Below are 22,863 nucleotides of genomic sequence, written 5' to 3'. Positions count from 1 at the left end.
GGGATTTCTGCCTCACACCAGAAATAGTATTTTTTTAAAACACAGAATGTAAGATAGGAATTTTATCAAATAAAATTATGAAAATGCAAGTGGGCTTCTGTGGAAGGGAAACCGGCCCCGAATTCTGAGTAAAAAGGCCCACGTGGGCTAGTTCTGGGGAAGTCCCCCAGGAGTGGTTTTCATGAGGAAGCCAGTGTGCTGTGTCCCCTCTGAGCACGTGGAGAAGAGGTAGAAGCACAGAGGAAAACATAGACCAGCAGCCCTGGCGAGCGGGAAGGAGCACGGACCCCAGGGGAGGCTCGGCTCAGCATCCTGAAGGGCGGGAGTGGGCTCCCTGTTGGCTGCTCTGCAGGAGCTGCTGGAACAGGGAGTGGGGCTGGTTGCGCAGGGCTGAGGGGGAGTCCAGTTCCACCACCCTCCCGGCTTGGAGCACCAGCACCCGGTCAGAGTTTAGGATCGTGTTGAGCCTGTGTGGAAGAAGGCTGTCAGTGGGGGTGTGGGGGACAAAGTCCTAAAGAGAAAGCTGACCTCATCTTCTTCCAGACCCCTCCAGACTGCACAGGTCTGTCCTGCACAGCTGTGACTCCCCAGGTCTGTGCCATGGGAAGAACATGGTGTCTCTCCAGATGTCCCCGGCCTAGTTGAGCCTGTCTCTGGGGGGAGGGGGAGGTCTGCCCTCCCTCTGGGGGGTCTCTGTCCCTCTCCCCCGGCCCAGAGGCTTCTTGTACCTGTGGGCGATGGTCAGCACTGTCTTGTTGGCAAAGCGTTTACAGATGGTTTGCTGGAGCAGCTGGTCTGTCTTCTGGTCCACACTTGCTGTGGCCTCGTCAATGCACAAGATCTGGATGGTGTGCAGCAGGGAGGGGAAGCAAAAGGGGAGACTGTAACCTGCCCTGAAATCTCACTCCAACCCACCTCCTCCCTCCACACATCCCGGCCTCTTGGGGGGCGGGGTCTCTTCCTCCCATCTTACTTTAGCATCTGTAAGAAGAGCCCTTGCCAGACACAGCAGCTGTCTCTGTCCTAGGGACAGGTTCCGGCCCCTTTCTCCCAGCTCTCCATCCAGGCCACCTGTAAGCAGAGCACTGCATTGCCAGTGGCCATTCTTTGCTTCTCGATGGCTCCTCTGGCATGCCTGGGACTCACCCATGGCGACAGCCACCTCACTTAGGTGACACTGTTCCAAGGCTTGCCACAGGGCCCTGTCCTCATGTAGGCCCTGGGGGTCCAGGTTCTCCCGAATAGTCCCACTGAACAGGAAAGGCTCCTGAGGGATGACAGCCAGCCGGGATCTGGGAAGCAAGGACATGGGGACCAGGCCGGAGATGCATCTATCTTCCTGGGGTCCAAGTTTACCTACGCGACCTGGCACTCGGAGATCTGGGGACGAGAACCCTCTGCTTCTCACCCTGCATCCATTAAATCCTCAGTGAGTCAGCCCATCCCTAGGGCAGCATGGTACAGTGAGGAGCAGGAGAGAGATGAGAGGCCTAGACCCTGGCCGGAAGGGATTACACTTCATTGAGGCAGTCAAAGCCGGAGAACAAATGGCTGAACTGGGCACTGACCCCAGAGACAGTAGTGGTGAGTCAGGGAACAGAGAGAGTGGGAATCGGGTGGAGGAGTGACTGGAGGACATTCCTGTGACATCCCCCGGAGCCCCACGGCCAGCCACTGCAGGTGCGTCTGTTCTGCCGCCCTGGGCCAAGTTGGAGGAGGCCAAGAAGCTAGAAGGTCAAGCTGTAAGGTCAGACCGTCACAGCTTTGGAGGGAGGGCGGAAAAGGCAGGGCATGGCTCTCGGTTTAGGGTGGAGCTTCCTTCCCCTTCCCACATCGTGGAACTGAGAAAAAGTGATACTAAGGTAAACTGAGAATGCTGGGGTATATCGCTCAGATGAGATCACTTGTGGCCAAGTACAACTGACCCAGACCCCAAGCTGCCCCATGTACTGCCTGTCAAGCCAGGGGCCCAGGGGCTCATGGCGTCTGGGAATACAGTTCCCGAGAGGCTCTGATTTGAAGGCCACAACTAGTGTCTGGAGCAGAACACGCATTCTGGGAACTATGCAAGTATACCCAACCTGGGGCAAGGAAGATCCAATTAGCATCAGCTGTGACGGTGGCCACAGCTTACCTGTCCTCTTCCTTGTCTGCCCATTGGCCCTGGCTGTTTTACACCTTCCTAGAGGACTGCCCTCCTCCCTCCTCCCTGATCTCCCGCCTCCCAGACCTGAGCTCGGCCAGCTCCAGCTGGCTGGTGTCCACATTGTCCAGGAGCACTCGCCCTGCGCTGGGTTCCAGCAGCCGGAAGAGCACCAGAAACAGGGAAGACTTGCCGGAGCCTGTGCGGCCCACGATGCCCAGCTTCTCTCCAGGCTCCACGCGGAAGGTCACCCCGTCTAGGGCATTTGGCAGCCCTGGCCGGTACACTAGCACCACGTCCTGGAACTCCACACTTCCCTGGGTCAGCCAGCTGATGCGCTGCTGATGGGGTGACTGTGGGAAAGGAAGGAGAAACAATGGCAAGAACAGGGCTGGACAGACAGAAGGAGATGAGTGAGGAGTGGCCAGCGTGAGGGCAACAGCAGAGGAAGTGGGGGAGCCATGGTGGTGGGATGATGGGAAAGGACACGGGATGGTGGCGGGAGGCACAGTTAAGAATAACGGCAGTCAAATAAAGAGGCTCAGGGATGTGAAAAAGAAGGTCAGGAGCCGAAGGGAAAGGCCCGGGAGGACTGGAGCACACCCCATGGCTGGCAGCCCTGGCCCAGGGCGGCAGAACAAGACGTACCTGCAGTGGCTGGCCGTGGGGCTCCTGGGGGATGTCACAGGAATACTCCTCCAATCGCTCGACGCTCACCATCATGGCTTCTGTCTGTGTGAAACTGCTCACCAGGCCCGAGAGCAGGCCCGTCAGAGACAGGGCGTAAGAAAGCACGAGGCCCACCAGCCCTGTGGAGAGGAGCACCGGCTGCTAGGAGACCCTGGGTACTGAGAAGTGTGTTGGGGAGGATCCCGGCTTTGGACTGTGGGTGTTCAAGGACAGAGGAGCAGGCCTACAACGGGGCCCGGGATGCCCGGAGAGGGAGGCCATGAGGGGTGGCAGGGAGACACTAAGGCGGGACAGTGGCCGAGTAACAGGGCTATGGACAGGAGTGAGGGGAGGATCACATCACAGGTCCTTCACTGCCTGTGGCTTCCTTAGCACTAAAATGAGGGTGATGATGGTGCTGGTGACACATCCTCTCAGGGACCACTGGTGGAGGTGACGGTGGGGTGGGGTGGGGTGGGAGGGGGTTAGGAGACATGCAAGGGGTCTGGAACAACGATACAAAATGACATGCTCCTAAAGTAAGGGTGATGGGGCTGGGGATGGCACCTGGGTTGGCAAGGCCCTGCTGGTGCTGCACCAGGGCAATGCCCGCAATGGCGCTGACCACTGCTGCCCCCATGAGCTGCAGTCGAATGTCCAACCATTGCATCGTGGCATAAGAAGCAAACTGGCACCTCTGGTTCAGCTCCAAGAGTCGCTGGTTCTCCTCTTCAAACCTGGAGGAGGCCAGGAAGGAAGGCAAGCCAGTGCACTGTTGAGTGGCTCTCACCCCTTCCCTGGGACTGACCTACATACCCAACTGACCCACCTCACTCTCTCCCGACTTGTACATTTCCTAAGTGTCCTCTCCCTGTCCTCCCAAGGAGACTGCACTCCTGTCCTTGTGACCTCTGTTCTGTATGCTCCCCACCGCCTCACCCCCCATCCCCACCTGGACTCTGGCTGGAAGCTGTACCTGTAAGTGGCCCCTGCGGCCCGGAGCACAGGGAGGCCCGCCAGGGTGTCAGCCAGATGGGAGTAGAGCGGAGACCAAGTGAGGCTGCCCAGGCGCCGCAGCTCCCGGAAGGAAGCCCTGTAGTAGCCCTGCACGCTGTAGTAGACGAAGCTCAGAGGCGGTAGCAGGAGCAGCAGCCAGGGCAGACCAGAACCTAGGACAGCTAGGAGGCCCAGCAGGCCCACCGAATTGGCCAGCAGGATGTTGAGGAGGAAGGGCAGGCTGTCGTCTACACAGGCTACGTCTGATGAGAAGCGGTTCAAGACCCGGCCGGAAGGTGTGGAGTCATAGAAAGTCACCGGTGCCTGGAAACAGGAGGTGGTTGGGCAGGGTCAAGCTTTAGAAAAAGAGCTGGTGGACAGGTGGGTGTGGGGCGAGGTAGGAAAGACGGCCTGCAGTAGAAAAAGAATAATGCCTCCCAGAGCTGGGCGGCTGAGGAATTGGTAGAATCAGAGAGAACTATCTCCAGGTGGAAAAGACCCCTGTTCCACAGGCCAGGGGCAACTCTACAAGGCCTGCTAAGCATTCCCCTCCTACCCTCTGCGTCGGACATGCTCACTGCTCTTTTAGGAGCAGAGAGCCAATCTTTCTCCACAAGATGGACACGCTAGACCAGCAAGTGAGACTTAGATGTCCAGAGGAAAACCGTCTGCAGCTGGAGATTAGCTCTGCCCATCACAGGGCTTGGTTTTGAGCCTGGCCATGTAGGCGCAGGCGTATAATCCCAGCATCCAGGAGAGTTAGTTCAAGGTCATCGTCGTTGTGGCAACAAGAAACCCTACCTCAAAACCAAAAATCAAACCAAAAGCAAATGAAACTCAGGTGGAGTCAGGCCTTGAACCCCAGGCTGGAGGCCAGCCGCTTGGGAGATGTGAGACCCTAGGCAAGGAGTTTGTTTCTCTCTCCAAGATCCCTGATCCTTGCCATAAAAATGGAGACAACAGGAACTTTCTACTCTAGGGAGTTCTCACTTTTCTGTAACAAATCTATGCTCACTCTGCTTAGAGAAGTGTGGGGACAGCTGGGCTTGGTGGCATCTGCCTTTAATCCCAGCAGCTGGGAGGCAGAGGCAAGGAGATTTCTGGGAGTTCAAGGTCAGCCTGGTCTATATAGCAAGTTCCTGGACAGACAGAGTTACATGGTGAGACCTTGTCTTAAAAAACGAGCAGAAAGAAAGGAAGACAATGGGACAAGGTCTCCCCAGGCTGAAGTAGGCTGTGCGGCCAAGGACTTGCCCCGTGGACTACTGTTGGGAGTTAGAGCCTCAGATACGGCTTGCTCCCCTGTCTCCCCTGCCTGTGCCTCCATCTGTATCTACTGTGGAAACAGTCCTAAGTGAGGCAGCGGACTAAGTCAGATGGCTTGGAAGGCACGCTCTGGAGAACTCAGCTCCCACACAGCCCAGTGTCTCCTCCTCGGCTCATGGCGGAGAGGGGGATAGTGGGTGGGTGGGTGCGTGCGCCCAGGCAGCAGCAGGGAGAGCCAGACAGTGGTGGGCTCGGGGACCACTTCTTTCACAAATCTAGCCATGGCGTGGCCATCTTGATGCTCAGAGCTTCAGTTCCCTCGCCTGTAACATGGCGTGAGGGTACCTTGCAGGGTTATAGTGAGGTTATCATGGATTAATAAAGGGCAAGGGAATAATAATCGCTAAGCAAGCCTGGGTGTGGTGGTGCACACATATAATCCCACTATTCAGGAGGCAGAGGCAGGAGGACTGAGTGTTGGAGGTAGTGTAAGCCTGTTGCTAATAAATAAATTAACAATTAACTGAGCACTTAGTGGATACTGGTATTACCTTAAACACTTTCCCTGTGTCAATCAACTCAACCTTACATATATGAGAAAGCAAAGGACAGAATACACAACAGCAGTGCATCTCAAGTTTACTTTCTTTTTAAGGCAAGGTCTCACAGGCAGCCTTTGAGTTCACTATGTAGCCCAGACTGGCTTCAAACTCAGGAAGTTCCTGCCTCAGCCTTCCAAGGGTCGGGCTTATTGGTGTGCACCACCGTGCCTGGAAAGAGTGGATCTTTGAAATAGCTCTAATTAAAATCGCCAACAATTAGGATTAAAAATATATGCACACTGGGGCTGGAGAGATGGCTCAGTGACTGTTCTTCTTAAGGTCCTGAGTTCAAATCCTAGCAACCACATGGTGGCTCACAACCATCCGTAATGAGATCTGACACCCTCTTCTGGTGTCTGAAGACAGCTACAGTGTACTTACATATAATAATAAATAAATCTTAAAAAAAAAATACATGCACAAATCCAAGTGTAGTAGCACTCTGAGGCAGAGACAGGCCGGTCTCTGTGAGTTCAAGGCCAGCCTGGTCTACATAGTGAGTTCGAGGACAGCCAGAGCCACATAATGATATCTATCTCAAAAACAATAATGCATGCACAAGAAATAAAAGTTTTAAAACATTCATGCACATAAGACAGGCATTCTGCAACAAACAAACAAAAAGATGACAGTACCCTTAGTGTTAATTAGCAGATTAAATCCCCTTAGTATTCTCAAGGAAGGGAAGGGAAATGGGAACAGCACAAACATGAAAGAAAATAAAGACCACAAGGAAAAAACAAGGCCTTGCATGACTTACAAAGTCGAGCCTTAGTACCTCAAGTCCAAGATGGAACTCTGAGGAATGTTCTCTTACTTGTCCTGTTTATAGATGACAAGCTACAGGTTTAAACCATTAGATAATTGGCTCCGTAGCTTCTGGGTCTGAGATTACTATGTTGCCCCATCTGTGAGGCGCTAGAGTGTGGACTGGGAATGTGGATGTAGGCGATGCTCTAGAGGCAGATAAGCTGGGACTCCTCTGCCCCCACCATGCCCTCACCCTGAGGAGTCGATGCAGTAGGCGGTGGTGTAGGCTGGCAGCTGCTTGAAGGGCGCCGGCTGCAAAGAACACAGCCCGGAGAAGGGTGCAGAGGGAGTTCACCCCCGCAATGGTTGCATACACGATGAGGTAGAAGTGGACGTCTGCGGTGCCATTGGAAGCAGCCTTGTGCGGTGGGGTGCTGAGCAGTGGGGTGCTGTACAGTGGGGAGGAGACTGCAGGTAGCCCTCAGGGTGCCCCTCTATTCTCTAGGGCCACCTTTTCCCGCCCTCTAAAACACACAGCTCCAAGCCTGTCCACCGCCCCACCCTGCCTCAAGGGCCAGCCTCAGTCACTCACTAGAGGCTTCCAGGGGAGAAGATAAGCAGCCGTGGGGAGAAGAGTGCTGTGGAGCCTGGGCTGGAGGAAGCTGGATCCTCCCCCGAGCCATTTCTGCCGGCCTTCAGCTGAGACAGCCAGTGAGCGAGCCACCAATCAGCACCGTTGCGCGTGGCTGGATGGAGATGAGAAAGGAGCGGATGCACAGGTTCATCGGCTTGGCTCTACCCACACAGCCCTCACTGAGCCTTCCCTCTTCTGTACGCCGCCGCTCTGGGTCTAGGCATCACAGCACTAACCTCGGTCCTTCCTGCTGTACGGTTCCCTAGACCTATCACCCTCCAGCTCTGTGGACCACGTGACCGGTTTTGTAGAATGGAACTTGCCTGGATGGCAGGTGAAAAGGTAACCATGGGAACCAGCTGTGGTGGTGCACACCTGTAATTTCCATACTCAGAAACTGAGGCTGGGGGATTGCAAATTCAGGCTAACCAAACCAGGCTGAGACACACAGTCTCAAAAAATAATATCCCATAACAATATATTTTTAAAAAGATGACTATGATGGGTGCTGGAGAGATGAGATGGCTTGGTAGTCAAGGGCATGCGCTGCTCTTACAGAGGATCCAGGTTCAATTCTCAGCACTCACTGTTCACAACCATCTGTAACTCCAGTCCCAAAGGATCCCATGTCTTCTTTTGAACTATGTGCTTGCTCATAGTGCACAGACATACATGCAGGCAAAACGTTCATACATAAAATGAGTAGTTTTTTAAACTAAAAAACAGGACTACGGTAGAACACTACATCTAGCTGACCCCTGGAATCCTCAAAATTGGGGTATCCTTTTGTCCCAGCTGTGCTCTATGCTTGGGAAGGTTCAGAGCTCTGTGGGGATTCTGCAGGGTGACTGTGGTCCAGCACCTGGACAACATGGCTGGGGATTCGGTGCAGGTCGGTAGGTAAGGAACTTCCGGTGACCACCTCACCTTGCATGAGGAGCAGAGAGATGAGGATGGCGGCGGCCAGGCCGCTGCCCATGGCCCTCCAGTATGCTCGGTAGACGTGCAGGGCTACAGCGCCCTCGCTTTTGCTCTCCTCCTGCACAAGGCAGCCGCATGTGCCCTGTTCCACCTCCAGCTCCTCCTCAGTGGTTCTCTCCAGGTCGCAAACGGACGGGGACTGGCCTGGAAGAGACAGGAAGGCCTCTGAGGGATTATGTGTGAAATATGAGTGCTTTACAGGAGCAGGCAGGCTTTAAAAATCATTCCCATTGTGTGCCAGAGAAAAGCAAGACCTGTGAGAGCCCCGAAGCACAGCCTCCGAGGGGCACATGCAAGGCCCTGGATGTGACTCCCAGGACTTTGAGGGGAAACAAAACTCAAAGAACAACAAACTTTCCCATGTGTGGTGGCCCACACCCGTCATCTCAATGCTCAGAAGAACTGTGTGTTTGAGGCCAGCCTGGGCTACACAGTAAGATCAAGGCAGCCTAGGCTGTATCCAGACCCTGTTTCCCACTTTTGGGCCATACCTGAGGTAGCCACTTCTTCTTTCTCAGCCCAGGCTGTGGGGACAGCTTGTACCAACGGCAGAATCTCAGAGGGAGGCCCTGGACAGTAGCAGGGAGGAGGCTGTTACAGGTCTACATTTTTTTTTAAAGATGTATTTATTATTATATCTAAGTACACTGTAGCTGTCTTCATACACACCAGAAGAGGGCATCAGATCTCATTACAGATGGTTGTGAGCCACCAAGTGGTTGCTGGGATTTGAACTCAGGACTTTCGGAAGAGCAGTCAGTGCTCTTAACCGCTGAGCCATCTCTCCAGCCCACAGGTCCACATTATGCCTTTGTAAATGTGTGTGTAATCCTACCTTCCCCTCTCTGGCTATCCTCCCTGGCCTACCTGAATGGACTCATTAGGTCCACGGCTGTGACCAAGGAGAGCCACGAGAGCTACGAGTCGGCAACCTGCCACCACCTGCACCGTATCATCTGTCACTACTGCAGAGCCTTTTCTCAACTCCAGCCCTCCAGCCGCACCTCACTTTTCCCGTGGCTTTGTTGAGAGCTAAGCAGGTGGCCACAGCCTCTGGATCAGTAGCAACCAGAGCTGTGTGGCTCTTTTCTTTACAAGGAGACTGTTCCTGCTAGGTTCTAAGGGTGCACGCACATTGTCACACACTCCCCTCTCCCTCATCTCCTGTTTCCTCATGCTGATTCTGTGGGGGCACAAAGAGCTGAGAGCTGCACTCAGGCCCCGTGTAGAGGGGTGGCAGGAGCAGTTCTGTATGTGACACTCTATCTGTCCTTCTATCACACCAGGCCAAGTGTTTGTCCCACCACATCACCTGTTCGGATCAATTGCCCGGCTTCCATCAACAGCACCACATCAGCCCTTTCCAGGTACTCAGTGCGGTGGGTGCACAGCAGCCGGGTAGTGTGGCTCAGCACTCCCAGGATGCACCTGTGTAACAGGTGGTTGGCCACATCTGCATCCACAGCAGCCAGAGGGTCGTCGAGGAGATAGAGTGCTTTCTCCTAGACAGAATGGACAGCAGGCACCGTGACCCAAGTCCTCTGGCTGTGCTCAGAGGCTCTCCTGGACCCAGGTGTCAAGGCAACTGGAAAAGACAGGTGCGAACAACTCTACAATGGTAGGAGGAAGATGAGACACGAGGGCACTTCCTCTCCACTGAGTGTGAAACCAGAGACGTGGGTCTGCTGCTTTGCTGGGCTCCAGTGCCCCAGACCTTTATTTTTGTCTTAAATCTAAGAACGGGGTAGGTTAGCCAATAACTAGGACCATGGCGGAGGGAGAAACCAAACACCAGGGGAAATATGCCTAGCCCTTACTCAGCAAGTCCTCACAGCATTGGAGCACTTCCCTGACCTACTAGCCCACCAACACCCACCCCCTCATCCCTTTAGCTTACCTGGTAGACAGCACGGGCAAGTGCAATCCGGGCCCTCTGTCCCCCGCTGAGGGTCACACCTTTCTCTCCAACCTCGGTCTGATCTCCAGCAGGCAGGATCTGAGGGAACAGACACCCAGTGGGTAGCAAACTCCCCACGCCTTGTCTCCTGTCCCTTTGAAGGAAAAAGATAATGTGAAGATCAAAAGGCCTCATGAGCAGAGACAGGTGATTCGGAGGAGATAAGCCTGGCTCTCAATGCCCAGCAGCCACTGAACAGTGAATGCCTTCTAGGCTGTGACCTCACAGTCTCCTTAGTCTGAATAAGTGGTCCTCAGTTGGTAGAGCTGTCCAGGAAGGATTAGGAAGTGTGACCTTGTTGGCACTACAGTCTTTGTTACTCCTGCTAGACTACTGTCTAAAGATGTGAGCTCTCAGCTACTGCTCCACCACAAGCCTGTCTGCTTGCTACCGTGCTTCCTACCACGATGGCCATAGAGAACCCCCAATAAGCTCTTCTTCCATAAGTTGGTGTTTTAGCACAGCAACGGGAACGTAACTAAGGCATGGGAACCATCTCATTTGAAGCCGGGAAGATCTTACAAAGTTTGCAATATTTGCTCTTGACGGATGGGATCAGAGCATAGGATGTGAAGTAAATGATAAAGGGACACAAGATACCCCTGGATCAAAATCAAAGGCCCTTCTGCCCAGGCAAGTTTCATATTTATCTGGGTAGGCCAATGGTGACCACGGTCCTAGAGGAGACATGGGGATTGGCTGAGAATCCACAGGAAAAAGCTACTTTGTCTCTGATGCGTTCAGTACCTGGCTTGCACGAATGGGGCAATTTAATGGGCTGGGCAGCTTTCTCGAGGATTCTAAACAAGACCTCAACTCTTCTCAACCTTCCTAGTCAGGTAGGGTTGGAGGCCTCAGGGCTCTTCTAGCTGCTGTGAGTAACGCCCTCCCCATCCTTCTGTGAGCCTTAGAGGGAAGTGGGGACCAAGCAGCTGAACACGCTAGGAGGCCCAAAGGCTAACTGCTTGCCCTTGTCTAGTGACAACTGTGCAGAAGCCCTTTCCAGAGAAGCGAGTTGAGTCTGGAGTGTTAGGGGCATACAAAGAAGCAGGCAGAGGAGGGCGTCAAGCTAGGTACTCACGCTTAGATCATCATTGAGGGCGCAGGCCTCCAGAACCTCCCTGTACAGTTGAGCATCAAATGTCTTCCCAAAGAGGATGTTGTCTCGGATGGTGGCACACTGGATCCAGGGCTCCTGGGTGGCCAGTCCAAAGCCTTTAGACAGTTCTGACACTGCCACCCACCCACACAGCCTGCAGAGAGTCAAGGCAGCATGAGGCTAGCTCCTGGTTGGGCCCTTCCCTGCCCAGGCCTGGTCTCCCAGGAGCATCCTCAGATGTGGCTGACAGCCTCTAAGGTTAAGGGGTCCTAGCTGTGGGTTCACTATGGACTGGAGGGGAATGGCTCTTTGGTTCCAGCCCAGCAGCTGTCCCATAGACACACTGTGGAACTCAGGCAAGGCTCATCCTCACCTGAGGACATGGCCTCCCTCAATTCTTCACTGTCTCTGGACCTCTTCCCTATGTAATCACGCTTTCAGAAAGGACAGCCGACAGCAGACTCAAGTTTTCTTCCTGTTCTAACTCTATGACCCTATCACTATGCATCGGTTCTTAACCTAAGGGTCACAGCCCTTTTGGAGTCAAACATCTTCCACAGGGGTCGCTTAAGACCATCAGAAATCACAGATATTTACGGTGCACAACTGTAGCAACAGCAAAATCACGGGAATGAAGTGGCATTCGAATGACTTTATAATTGGGGTCACCACATCATGAGGAACTGTATTAAAGGGTCGCAGCATCATGGAGGCTGAGACTCGCTGCTCTGGCATAGCAATGATCTCCCCAGGTCTGTTTATTTAGCGAGTTTTATCTTGTTTTCTGACACAGGAGCTCACGTATCCCAGGCTGGCCTTGAATTTGCTGTGCAGGCAAGGATGACTTAAACGCGTATCCTCTTGCCTCTGAGTGCTGAGAGCACTGCGGCCAGTTTTACGCTGTACTAAGGATCAAACTCAGGGCTGGTGTTCATGTTAGGCAAGTGCTCTACGAGCCCAGATTTACTTTGTCCACCTCCCCGTCTCCAGAAACCTCCCTCGAAAGGGGCTGGTACTTGCGTTGTCCCCACCCCACCCTTGCCCCTTACCCAGTACATTCTCATGCACAGCAGGAATCCAGTAAATGGCTACTAAGGGGTGAAACTAGAGTCACGGGCACACTGAACGCTCCTTACCTGTGGAGCTCCCCAGTGATGGCGGCCAGCAGCGAACTCTTCCCACAGCCCACCTTTCCCACGATGCCCACCAGCATACCCTGCAAAGAAGCCACACAGTAAGCACTGCCTGATGTTGAAGGGCAACTCCCAACCGATGCTTCCCTGGGCCTTAGTCTTTCTCTGGGTCTTCAGGCAAAGATGTCTCCCCACCCCACATCGTGGGCCCCAGTGCCTGCCTGCATCTATCCAGGACAGCTGTGAGCTTTATTCTCAGTGGCAAGGCCTGTGAGGGAGGGAGACGTGCCAGAGAGAAGAGGAAAGTATCTAGGAACTCCTGAGATATGTTGAGGCAGGCATGGGAGGAGGGATTCCTGTCTCTGGGGGCACTGGGATGGGTTACATTTCCCAACACAGTGGGCAAAAGGCAGTGCTCTGCAAAACGCCCTTCTCAGAGATCTGCAATTTGAAACGTTCTGTTCTTCCTTCATTCTTAGTTGCAATGTACATTCACAGCCATTTCCTGCCTCAAGAAGAAAACTTCCACATGTTCAGGGATCTTGCCAGCTTTGTCCAGGATGCTGACACTATGCCAGGGCTGACCTGTCTACAAGTGGGCACAAGTCTATGGTCTATCTAGGAGGGAGGGATCAGGTCTCAGGCAGCTTCCACCTTGGTGGTAAACCAAAGCCTAGCAGCCCCACTCCTGCTCAGTGAAGAGCCCACAGACAGCATGGGGCAAACACGTGGAGAGGAAGGCCAAGAGTGCTGCAAGTCGAGGCCTGGCTCGGTCTGCTTCTAAGATCTGTGTTCTTGCTCTGGACTCTGATTCATCTGTGTATTCTTATTGCACAGTCTTGTTTGCTTAGGCTAGCTCCAGTGGGTTTCTATGACTCCTATCTATCTATTTATATAAAACCCCCAACACATTAGTAAAATTCCTTTGAAGGATTCCAGCCTTGTCTTGCCCAAACTAAGAATAAAAACAAAACGTTCAACAAAAGCCAGAAACATGAGCCAAAAGTGGTAGAGGCGATTCAGCCATCGCTGGAGAACTCTGGGTTGAGATGTGGGGCAAAAGGTTGGACAAAGGTCAGGAGAGTCGAGATGCAAAACCAGGGTGAAGAAAGGTCACCAACCTGGTGGGGATGTTCCTACTCTAAGTCTGTGGACTACGTAAGCCATGTCAGAAGCAGCAAGGTATGACCGTTTTTGTAAGACTAAATTGGGGACCACCTCTGCTGCCTGTAAGTACTCAGAAGGGGCTGCTGTGCCTGTCTCCCACGGTCCCAGCCTGAAAGGGTGGTGGACAAGCCCTGGCTCTGTTCTGACCCTTGAGCTGGAAAGGGACACTGCAGGGGGGAATCAGACACATCTGTGGGCTAGGTAGGTGTGAAGGCTTAGAGAGAGGTGTGAACAGTGCAAGGTGGTGAGGAGGAGTGACACGCACACATAAGAGGTCATCTTTCAGACTGGAACCCACACCCAGGGTGCCTGACCCGCAAACCTTTTTCACTTGGAGGTGACTGATGAAGGTCTTCTGGCTTGCTCCAATTGGGTCCCAGGAGAACAGGGCCTCGTGCAGCTCCAGTGCTGTGGAGGGCTCTGCGGGGGGATCTGAGCAGGGAAGGTAACCACTCACCCTTTGCTCCTCACCTACCCCTCATTTGCTGGGATGCAGAGGGCTCGCTGGTGGCATGGCATCGAGTCACCTGGCCCTTGTCTACCTGCCCAGAGCTGATTCAGCCTGAGTCTGATGTGTCTAGATTTTGTCCCTGACTTCTCTGGAAACATCCATGCATAGCGTCCAACAGGCTAGGATTGGAGAGGTGATCAACGGCTATATGCACTCTTCCAGAGGCCCCCAGGTTTGTTCCCAGGCTCCACATGGGAAGGCTCACACTTGTTAACTTTAGTTCCAAGGGATCCAAGGCCTTCTTCTGGCCTCCAATGTGTGTCTGCACACACGTGATGCACATACACACACTTAGGCACACACACATACATATACAATAAAACAAGTCTTAAAACAACAAAAAAAGATTCTATCCCCCTGTTTACCATGGATTCTTCCCTCTAGCCTTCCTTACCAGGACTGTAATAGGCCTCAGGGCTGTAGCTTGGAAGATCGAGGAAACGCTGGATCCGGTCCAGGGATACTTTGGATTCCAAGAGACCATTGATCACCCAGGGGAAGTTGTTGAGAGGAAGAATGAGCATGCGCACAAGTGCCAGCGCTGTAAACACCTACGTGGGGGTGAAGGAGAGGCATAACCCGAGTCCTGCTCCAGGGTTACCCCCGTGACAGGTCGAGAGAGGCAAAAACAGGATGGCAGCAGAGCTGAGGGGTTGACTGGGCTACCCTGGGTTAGAAATGGCAGAGGTGGCCACTCTAGGAGTCCTAGCAATTCTAAATGCTCCTTAAGGAATGCTGGAGACAGACCCAGCACCTCATACTTGGTAAGCACTGGCTCTGGCGTGGAGCTACACACAAACTCCCAAGCTTCTTTTGATAAGCACACAGCCTCGGTTACTCTGAGACTTCCTTATAACCTCTGAGTGAGAACAAAGGTCTCAAAGCTCAAAGACTCAACAGTAGATTGTAGATTCCCTGCCCCAAAGATCTCTTCATCAGCCCAACCCCAGTTAGATGGCAGCCTGGGTTATTCAGGGAGACTTTGTCAGAGAGAGAGAGAGAGAGAGAGAGAGAGAGAGAGAGAGAGAGAGAGAGAGAGAGAGAGAGAGAGAATGAATGAATATGAATGAGAGAGAAAACCCTTCTCCATAAAAGGACTTAATCCCATGTCTGGGCCTGAATGCAAGTTGAAGATAAAGGGAGAAGAAGAAAGAAATTCCTTTATAAACACAGAGCTATATATCCAAGATAATAAAAATCCTTCAGCGAACACCCTCTTAGCTGGGAAAAGACAATGCACACAAGCTAGAGTCATCAGAGAGGAGAAAGCCTCAATTGAGAAAATGTTTCTATAAAATCAGGCTGTAGGCAAGCCATAAGACATTTTCTTAATTAGTGATTGATGGAGGAGGGCCCAGCCTATTGTGGGTGGGGTCATGCCTGAGCTGGTGGACCTGGGTTCTATAAGAAAGCTGGCTGAGCGATCCATGAGGGGCAAGCCAGTAAGCAGCATCCCTCCCTGACCTCTGCATCAGCTCCTGCCTCCAGGTTCCTGCCCTGACTGAGTTTCTGCCCTCGTTGCTTTGGATGATGAACGGTCATATGGGACGGTGAGTGAAATCAACCCTTCCCTTCCCCGTTTGCTTTGGTTATGGTGTTTCATCACAGCAATAGTCGCCCCTCCTTAGCTCTCACCTTGGTGGCAGTGAGCTGGTGCCCCATGAGGACGTAGGTGATGAAGATGGTGATGCAGATGACCACTGGCAGGGCAGCCCAGAGGTACACACAGGCTGCATCCAAGTATTTGATAACACGGAGTCGTCCCAGCTCTTTAGTCCGGCAAGCCTTCACTCGGTCCCCCAGAGCCTGCTCCCACCTGAAGAATTTGATGACTCGGATGCCACTCAGTAACTCTGTCATGAGCTGGAGACAGGGACAGAAGAGTGCTGTGGAGCTTAGACGTGGCTCGCACTCCTTCTCTGCCTGTTGCTGGGTGGGGCCCCCCAACTGGCCGAAGGACCCCAGAAGCCCCTCACCTTAACCCGTGCATCCTTGTGCCGTAGCATCTCCTGGTTGCTGGCCATGATTCGGGTGGCAATCACTTTGTTGACAGGTACCAGCAGCAGTGCCAAGACCAGCCCAGCCAGGAAGGCCATGCCCACCTGCTGGTACAGCAAGTAGAGAGTGATGGCCAGCTGCAGAGGCAGGCCCCAGGCCTCATGGAAGCTGCCAGCGAAGTTGAGCAGCCTCTCGGAGTCGGTGCCTAGTAGGTTCAGGACCTCCCCGGTGGGAGGGTGGCTGGGCCCAAGCTTCAGGGCTTTGCGGTAGAGGGTGCTCAGCACAGCCACTCGTGCCTGAAGTGTCACTTTACGGACCTCATACCCATACTGATTCTGCAGCACGGCACTTACCACAGTCCCACCGGCCAACCCCAGGACATAGAGCAGGCCGTGGCTTAGAGGCTCTTGACCTTCCTCCAGGAAGCCCACCAGGAGGGAGAGCAACAGAGGCCCGGAGAATCCCAGCATGGTCCCCACCATCTTCAACAGTCCAAGGGCCAGGTAGCAACATCCAAAGGCCCCGTACAGGGCCCTCCACAGTTGGGCCCCCTCCTTCCAGTGTGCTTGAAAAGCTCGGGCCAGGAAGGCAGGATGCAGCCTGCGGGGGAGGCGGCAAGTGTCCCGGGGCTGCTGGAGCTCTCCTCGGACTCCACGAGCGAGCAAGGGTGCCAACCAGGCATAGGAAAAGCGTGACAGCCAACTCTCTCCATCTTCAGCTACCTCTGTTTCTTGACTCTCAGAGGACAGGAAGGGATCATGAGTCCAGGGCTCTTGTGGTCCCCCAGGGGCTGCCCAGCCCAACCCATAGGCCAAGACTGCTGCCAGCTGCAGAATGAGAAGACACACACGGCCCAGAGGTCCTGGGAGAAGTGGGGGCAGAAATGTACCTCGTTGGCAATGCCACAACAGAGTCAGTACCAGGGCTGGGGTTGGTAGAAAGGCTGCCAGAGCCAAGGCCAAGGGTCCACGGGAACGGCCACGAGGGGAATGAACCTGTGCCAACAGGGCCAGGCTGTGGGTGAACCAGGCCACAGCTGTCACACACCCTGCCAGCACCTCTAGCCATAAGGGCCCTGGGCGTGACCCTGGAGGCAAAACAACTGGAAGGAGGTCTAGCAGTGGGAAGACGGAAAGGAGGAAGGATGCTGTGAGTCGGAGGCGCCAGCCAGGATTGAGAGCTGGGGAGTGATTGGTAGTCCTAGGAAAGAAAGAGAAGAAAAGAAGACTGCACATCATGGTGACTCACGGCTCAGACACGCCCATCACCTTCAACCAGCGGGAGGGGGTAAATTCCCTTTCTGGTCTGCACATGGCATTCCTGCCCTACTTTATCTTGGACCCCAAAGCCTCTCCTTACAGGAAGCCTTCCTAGATTGCCCAATCCATTTTCTAATTTGCCCACAGGTTTTCTGATTCATTCTTTTGCCACAAACAAGCCTGAGTTAAAGTTGTATGTACTGTGAAGATTCCAATGAGAAAAACCCACGAAATTTTACACAAAGATACACACTTTTTATAAAACGGGTCCACAAGAGAGTGCCTGAAAGTCACCTGAAGCCTCCTGGGGAGACATTTACTTATCTGCAGCTCTTGTCCTGTAACAGGAGACCCTACATTTTACAAAGTCTCAGAATATTCTACTCCTGTCTTTTCCCTCATTGTAAGAAGTGGTGTACATCACTGTGTGACCTCTCAGCTCCAGAGGAACTTCTCTCAGTTCTGCCTACATCCTCTTAACATCACAACTGCTTGTCATAAACAACCACCGCCACAACAAGAGGTTTACATTAAGAATCAAAAACAAGAAACCAAGCCGGGCGGCGGTGGCGCGCGTCTTTAATCCCAGCCCTTGGGAGGCAGAGGCAGGTGGATCTTTGAGTTTGATTCCAGCCTGGTCTACAGAGTGAGTTCCAGGATAGTCTGGCTACACAGAGAAATCCTGTCTGAGAAAACAAAACAAACACAGAGGCTGGAGAGATGGCTCAGTAGTTAAGAGCGAGCACCCGCTGCTCTCCTCAAGGACAGCTGAGTTCAGTTCCTAGCAGCCATGTCAGACAGCTCACAACTGCCTACAATTCCAGCTCCAGAGGCTCTTCTACCCTCTCTGAACTCCACAGGGATTTGTGGACACACACACACACACACAATACACTTGAACAATGGAAACAGCTGTGGAGGTGCATGCCTTTAATCACAGCACTAGTGAGGTAGAAGCAAGTGGTCAGTTTGAACTCTGTGAGTTCAAGGTCAGCCTGATTTACTTAGCAAGGTCTAGGCCAGCCAGCGCTACATAGTAAGATCCTGGGCGGGGAGGGGGGGACCCTCAAATATCTCAAATATAGGCTGGGTATGGTGGAGTACACCTGTAACATCAGCAGTTGGGAGGTGGGTCAGGAGGACCATAAGCTCAAGCCGAATTTGGGCTATTTCATACCTCATCTCAACACCCTTCTCCCCTCAAAGAGAATCAAACACAGGGTCAGTCATGATGGTACATACTTGTCATCCCAGGACCAGGTAGGGTGGAGATGCAAAAGATTTCCAAGGCTACGTAGCATAGCTTTGTCTTACAAAAAAAAAAAAAAAAATCAAAGAGAAAAAAGTTATAGCAGTGACTATCAGAATGTATTTCCAAGTTCACATAAAAGAAAACTGGGCTGGTAGAGATGTTCTTGCAGAGGATCTAAGGTCAGTTCCGAGCACCCACATGACAGCTCACTGTCCTCTGTAACACTAGTTCCAGGGCACCCAATGCCATCTTTTACCTGACATGCATGTAGCACATATGAATGCTTGCTGTCGAACACTCTTATACATAAAACTTTTCCAGTATTTTTTAAAAAGAATGAAATTGGAGCTAGAGAGACAGCCGGGCCGTTAAGAGCACTGGCTGCTCTTACAGAGGACCGAGGGTTCAGTTCCCAGCACTCACATGGTGGCTCATGGCTGTCTGAAACTCCAATCCCAGGGGATCTGATGCCCTCCCCTCTGGCCTCCTCAGGCACTGCACCCAAGTGGTGCACAGTCATACAGTTGGGCAAAATCAATCAACCAATTGATCAAAAAAGCAGAGGGTGAGGCTGGAGGCATATTTCTTTAATCCCAGTACTTAGAAGGCAGGAGCAGGCAGATCTATCTCCATGAGTTCTAGGCCAGGCATACAGAATGACACCCTATCTCAACAACACAAAACAACTCAACTGAGTCTGTTAAGCTCTTTGCAGTCCTAAAAATGTTTAACTATAAACTAGATACTTTAGTTCCTTTAGTTCTCCCTCATGTGGCCCAAGCTGAGATCCCTCTGCCTCAGCCTCTAGAAAAGCTTAGACTAGACCACCACGTGCCTTTTTTCTTTTTTCTTTCTTTCTTTTTTTTTTTTTTTTGACAGGCGCTCTCTTATTAGCCCTGCCTGGCCTGGAACTCACTTTGTAGACCAGGCTGGCCTTGGACTCACAGGCATCCATCCACCTGCCTCTGTCTCCCAAGAGTTGGGATAAAAAGCGTGCTTCACATGCCTGACCTGAGCAGGCTTGCTGTGGGTGTCTGTACTAACCTCTTCTAGGCTTTTGCTTCATTCTGCAAAAGGGACAGAAGGACTAACTTGGCCATCCAAGAACTAAATATAAAATCAAGGCGAGTATAGCACCAACACCTCACAACACAAAGCCAAGTTAGTTCTAAGATTTTCATTTCGTTACTCTTCTTCCTACAGCTTCCCTCCAGCAGAGTCTACATGGGCTTTTAGCCTAGGGATAGCAGGGCTTGCTGGATGGAAGTGGTGTGCCACTGGCCCTATACAAGCATCCTTTTTTTTTTTTTTTTTTTTAAGCTAAAACGTTTATCTACGTTTGCCTCTAATTCATGGCAGCTCCGCTAGGACATTTAAAACTCTGCAAGAGAGATGCATTGGCAACTTTAAGGATATGACAGGCGCCGCACTCGGTGTTTAAACGCCTTGTGTCATTGAACCCTCTCAAAACTGCGGAGACTCAGAGAAGGTAGGTGGCTTGCTCAACTGAGTGCGAACAGTCAGCTTTTATTCTGCTTCTGCCCTACAGAGACCTCGCAATCCCCGGGACATCTGGGAGCGATGTGAGTTGGTGCCTCCTTGCAGTCTCACCTTGGGGTGCCCAAGTGGCAGGCACTGAGGACGGCGAGGAGCGCGTGGGGAAGGGCGCTGAGCACCAGCTGGGTGAAGCAGTGGCCCGTGGTGTCCCCTTCCCACAGCGGGAGCGGCCGCGCCGCGTCCGTGCCACACAGCTGGGCCAGGAGCCCCTCCATAGACACCTCACCCGGGCGGAAGCCAAGAGTGACAAGGCTCGGGGACTGAGTCCCCCGCTGAATCCCCGCCCCCTAGGCGGGACCGCCCCTTGCTTCCGCTTCGAGCTAGAGCCCGCCCATTCTTGAGTTACTTCCGGGGCTGGAGAGGAAGTCGCTGTGCCCGGGGCAGGCCAGTTTTTAGATCCTGGTACTTACGGTGACCCTCCTGTCTCTCGCACTTGGAAACCTGAGCACCTTTGCGCTGTTTTAATATCTCAAGTGTTTGTGGGTGAAAAAGGACGCGCTACCAGGTCAGGGTGCTGCGCCACGACGCTAGGGCCCTCTAGAGGCAGGAAGACCTGTTAGCGGGTGCTGTTCGCAGTTTTTGGTTGTTTTCCCCCATGGGAGTAAGGATGCTCTAACGCGTGCCAGCCTCTGCGCGTGCGTACAGCTCTCTGCTGCCCAGCGCCTCGGGGAGCTGTCGCGGGAGCGCGATGGTGTTTGCGCACGCACGTTTCTGTCTTTTGGCTTGCGCAGTGACCCACCCAGTCCTGTCCTTGTGCAAATTCATTAAACCCTGGCACGTGGAGCGCTCGGCTCGCTCTCGCTTAACTATTGCATACTAGTTGACAAATTCACAGCATTTAAAGAGCTGGAAATCCAAACATGCCTGCCACGCTGAGGAATGCTTGAGGACAAAAGGCTATTCCTGTATCCTTAAGGCTACAAGATCTTGAAAGTATCCAACTTACTTGAGCCTTGGTTTTTGGCTTTTTTTTTTCCGATCGAGGTGATAATACCAACCCAAGTATTGTGAAATTTGTATAAGTAATTTAAAATGTTTTGGCAAGGCTTAAAGCTGTGGCTCAAAGATTAAGAAGAGTGCTTCCTGCTCTTGCAGGGGACCTGGATTTGATTTCCAGCACCGGTGTAAGAAGGCTCCAGCTCCAGGGATCCAAGGCCTTCTTGGTCTCTGTAAGCACCTGCACACACATACATATAAACTTTAAAAAAAAGTGTTCAGGTCACGTGCTTTGCTTAGTCATTCCTAAATATTTCAGAGAGATGGGAAGAACGGAAACTTTTGTTATCCAGATAGATGCGGGTAAGGCCCCTGACCCACCAATCTTAGCAGCGCGATGAGTTTAGTTTCATTTTAGCTTTATGTTTGCAAGGTGTATATTGGTACTGACTAAACGAGAGTGTTCAGTGTTGTGGAAATAGTTTGGGTTTTTTTCCCCCCCAAAATATTTGCCTTCAGAAACTGAAGACCTTGCAACCAAATTAAAGATTTGAGACATTTAAAATTATGTACCTGTCTTGTTTCCCTACTGTGTATTCAATCTGTTTAAATTTATTTAAAAAAAATATTTCTAGAAGAAAGCCCTTATTCCTTTCACATGCCATGTTTTCTGATATATATATATATATATATATATATATCCCTTATCATACACACAGTACACAGATAAATGACATATTAGACAACAGAGACAGAAGGTACAGGGAGAGAAATGGAGAATTCAAAACCTTTTTTTTGTCAAGACAGGGTTTCTCTGTGTAGCCCTGGCTGTCCTGGAACTCACTCTATAGACCAGGCTGGCCTTTAACTCAGAAATTTGCCTGCCTCTGCCTCCCAAGTGCTGGGATTAAAGGCATGTGCCACCATGCCCGGCTGAGAATTCAAATTCTTATTCATGGCTTAAACCCCTCCAAGGGGAAGAACATTTTTATTTATTGATGAGGCATGGATCACAATATCCACTTCACATGAAGATCTCCCTGAAGAGAAGTACTTCCATAGGTAATTGTGAAGATTCCCCTTGGGTCTCAATAAAAAGCTCTACATTTATTTATTTATTTATTTATTTATTTATTTTTTGAGACAGGGTTTCTCTGTTGTAGCCCTGGCTGTCCTAGAACTCACTCTGTAGACCAGGCTGGCCTCAAACTCAGAAATTCACCTGCCTCTGCCTCCCAAGTGCTGGGATTAAAGGCGTGTGCCACCACCGCCCGGCCTACATTTATTTTCCTTTTTAAAAACTTAATTTGTTTTTAGCCAGGCCGTGGTGGCACACACCTTTGATCCTAGCACATGGAACACAGAGACAGGTGGCTCTCTAAATTTGAGGCCAGCCAGGTCTACAGAGTGAGTTCCAGGACAGCCAGGGCTACACAGAGAAACCCTGTCTCGAAAAACAAACCAAACAAACAAACAAAAACTCGTTTGTTTTTATTTTGTGCATTTGTGTGTTGCTTGCATATATGTCTGTTCAACACATTGATGCATTACCTGCAGAGGCCAGAAGAGGGAATTGGATCTTCTGGGACTTTACTTACAGATAGTGGTTAGCTGCCATGTGAGTGCTGGGAACTAAACTCAGGTCCTCCTCAAGAGCAAACTGTTCTCAACCAGTGAGCCATCTCTCTAACCCACGCCAGGAGTCTCTCCTCCTCCTCCTCCTCCTTCTCCTCCTCTTCCTCCTCCTCTTCCTCTTCTTCCTCCTGCTCCCCTCCTCCTCCTCCTCCTCTTCCTCTTCCTCCTCCTCCTCTTCTTTCTCTTCCTCCTCCTCCTCTTCTTCATCTGATAATGCTACAGAAATGTTGAAAATTTAGCCAGATGGTTTAGTGGATAAAGTCACCTACTTTCAAGCCTGAGGACCTAAGCTTAATCCCCAGGCCTGCCTTGGGTGAA

The 22,863-nt window shown here is 52.1% G+C and overlaps 1 protein-coding gene across 2 annotated transcripts; it reads right to left on the bottom strand.

The window, feature by feature from the left end:
- Positions 1–47: 47 nt before the first annotated feature.
- On the bottom strand, positions 48–20,277 carry Abcc10 (ATP binding cassette subfamily C member 10). 2 transcript variants are annotated; one of them, XM_021186257.2, is made up of 21 exons: positions 20,029–20,277; positions 15,885–17,106; positions 15,544–15,771; positions 14,303–14,459; positions 13,720–13,829; positions 12,234–12,313; positions 11,080–11,251; positions 9,939–10,037; positions 9,354–9,543; positions 8,533–8,610; positions 7,988–8,185; positions 7,019–7,172; positions 6,680–6,875; positions 3,789–4,132; positions 3,380–3,549; positions 2,792–2,952; positions 2,231–2,496; positions 1,147–1,292; positions 974–1,071; positions 729–841; positions 48–467 (listed from the first exon to the last, which is right to left on the bottom strand). In XM_021186257.2, the coding sequence occupies exons 1-21, from the start codon at positions 20,187–20,189 to the stop codon at positions 305–307; spliced, it is 4,506 nt and encodes a 1,501-aa protein (XP_021041916.1). In that variant the 5' UTR covers positions 20,190–20,277; the 3' UTR covers positions 48–304. The 2 variants fall into 2 exon arrangements, with proteins under 2 accessions (XP_021041916.1, XP_021041915.1); XM_021186256.2 differs by having other exon boundaries at positions 974–1,292.
- Positions 20,278–22,863: the final 2,586 nt, after the last annotated feature.

The sequence above is a fragment of the Mus caroli genome, unplaced genomic scaffold (assembly GCF_978045245.1).
Source record: "Mus caroli unplaced genomic scaffold, Mus_caroli_1 scaffold_18, whole genome shotgun sequence".
In the NCBI taxonomy this organism is placed as follows: domain Eukaryota; kingdom Metazoa; phylum Chordata; class Mammalia; order Rodentia; family Muridae; genus Mus; species Mus caroli.
The sequence above is the reverse complement of the archived record's forward strand: the minus strand, read 5'-3'. Positions and strand labels throughout refer to the sequence as shown.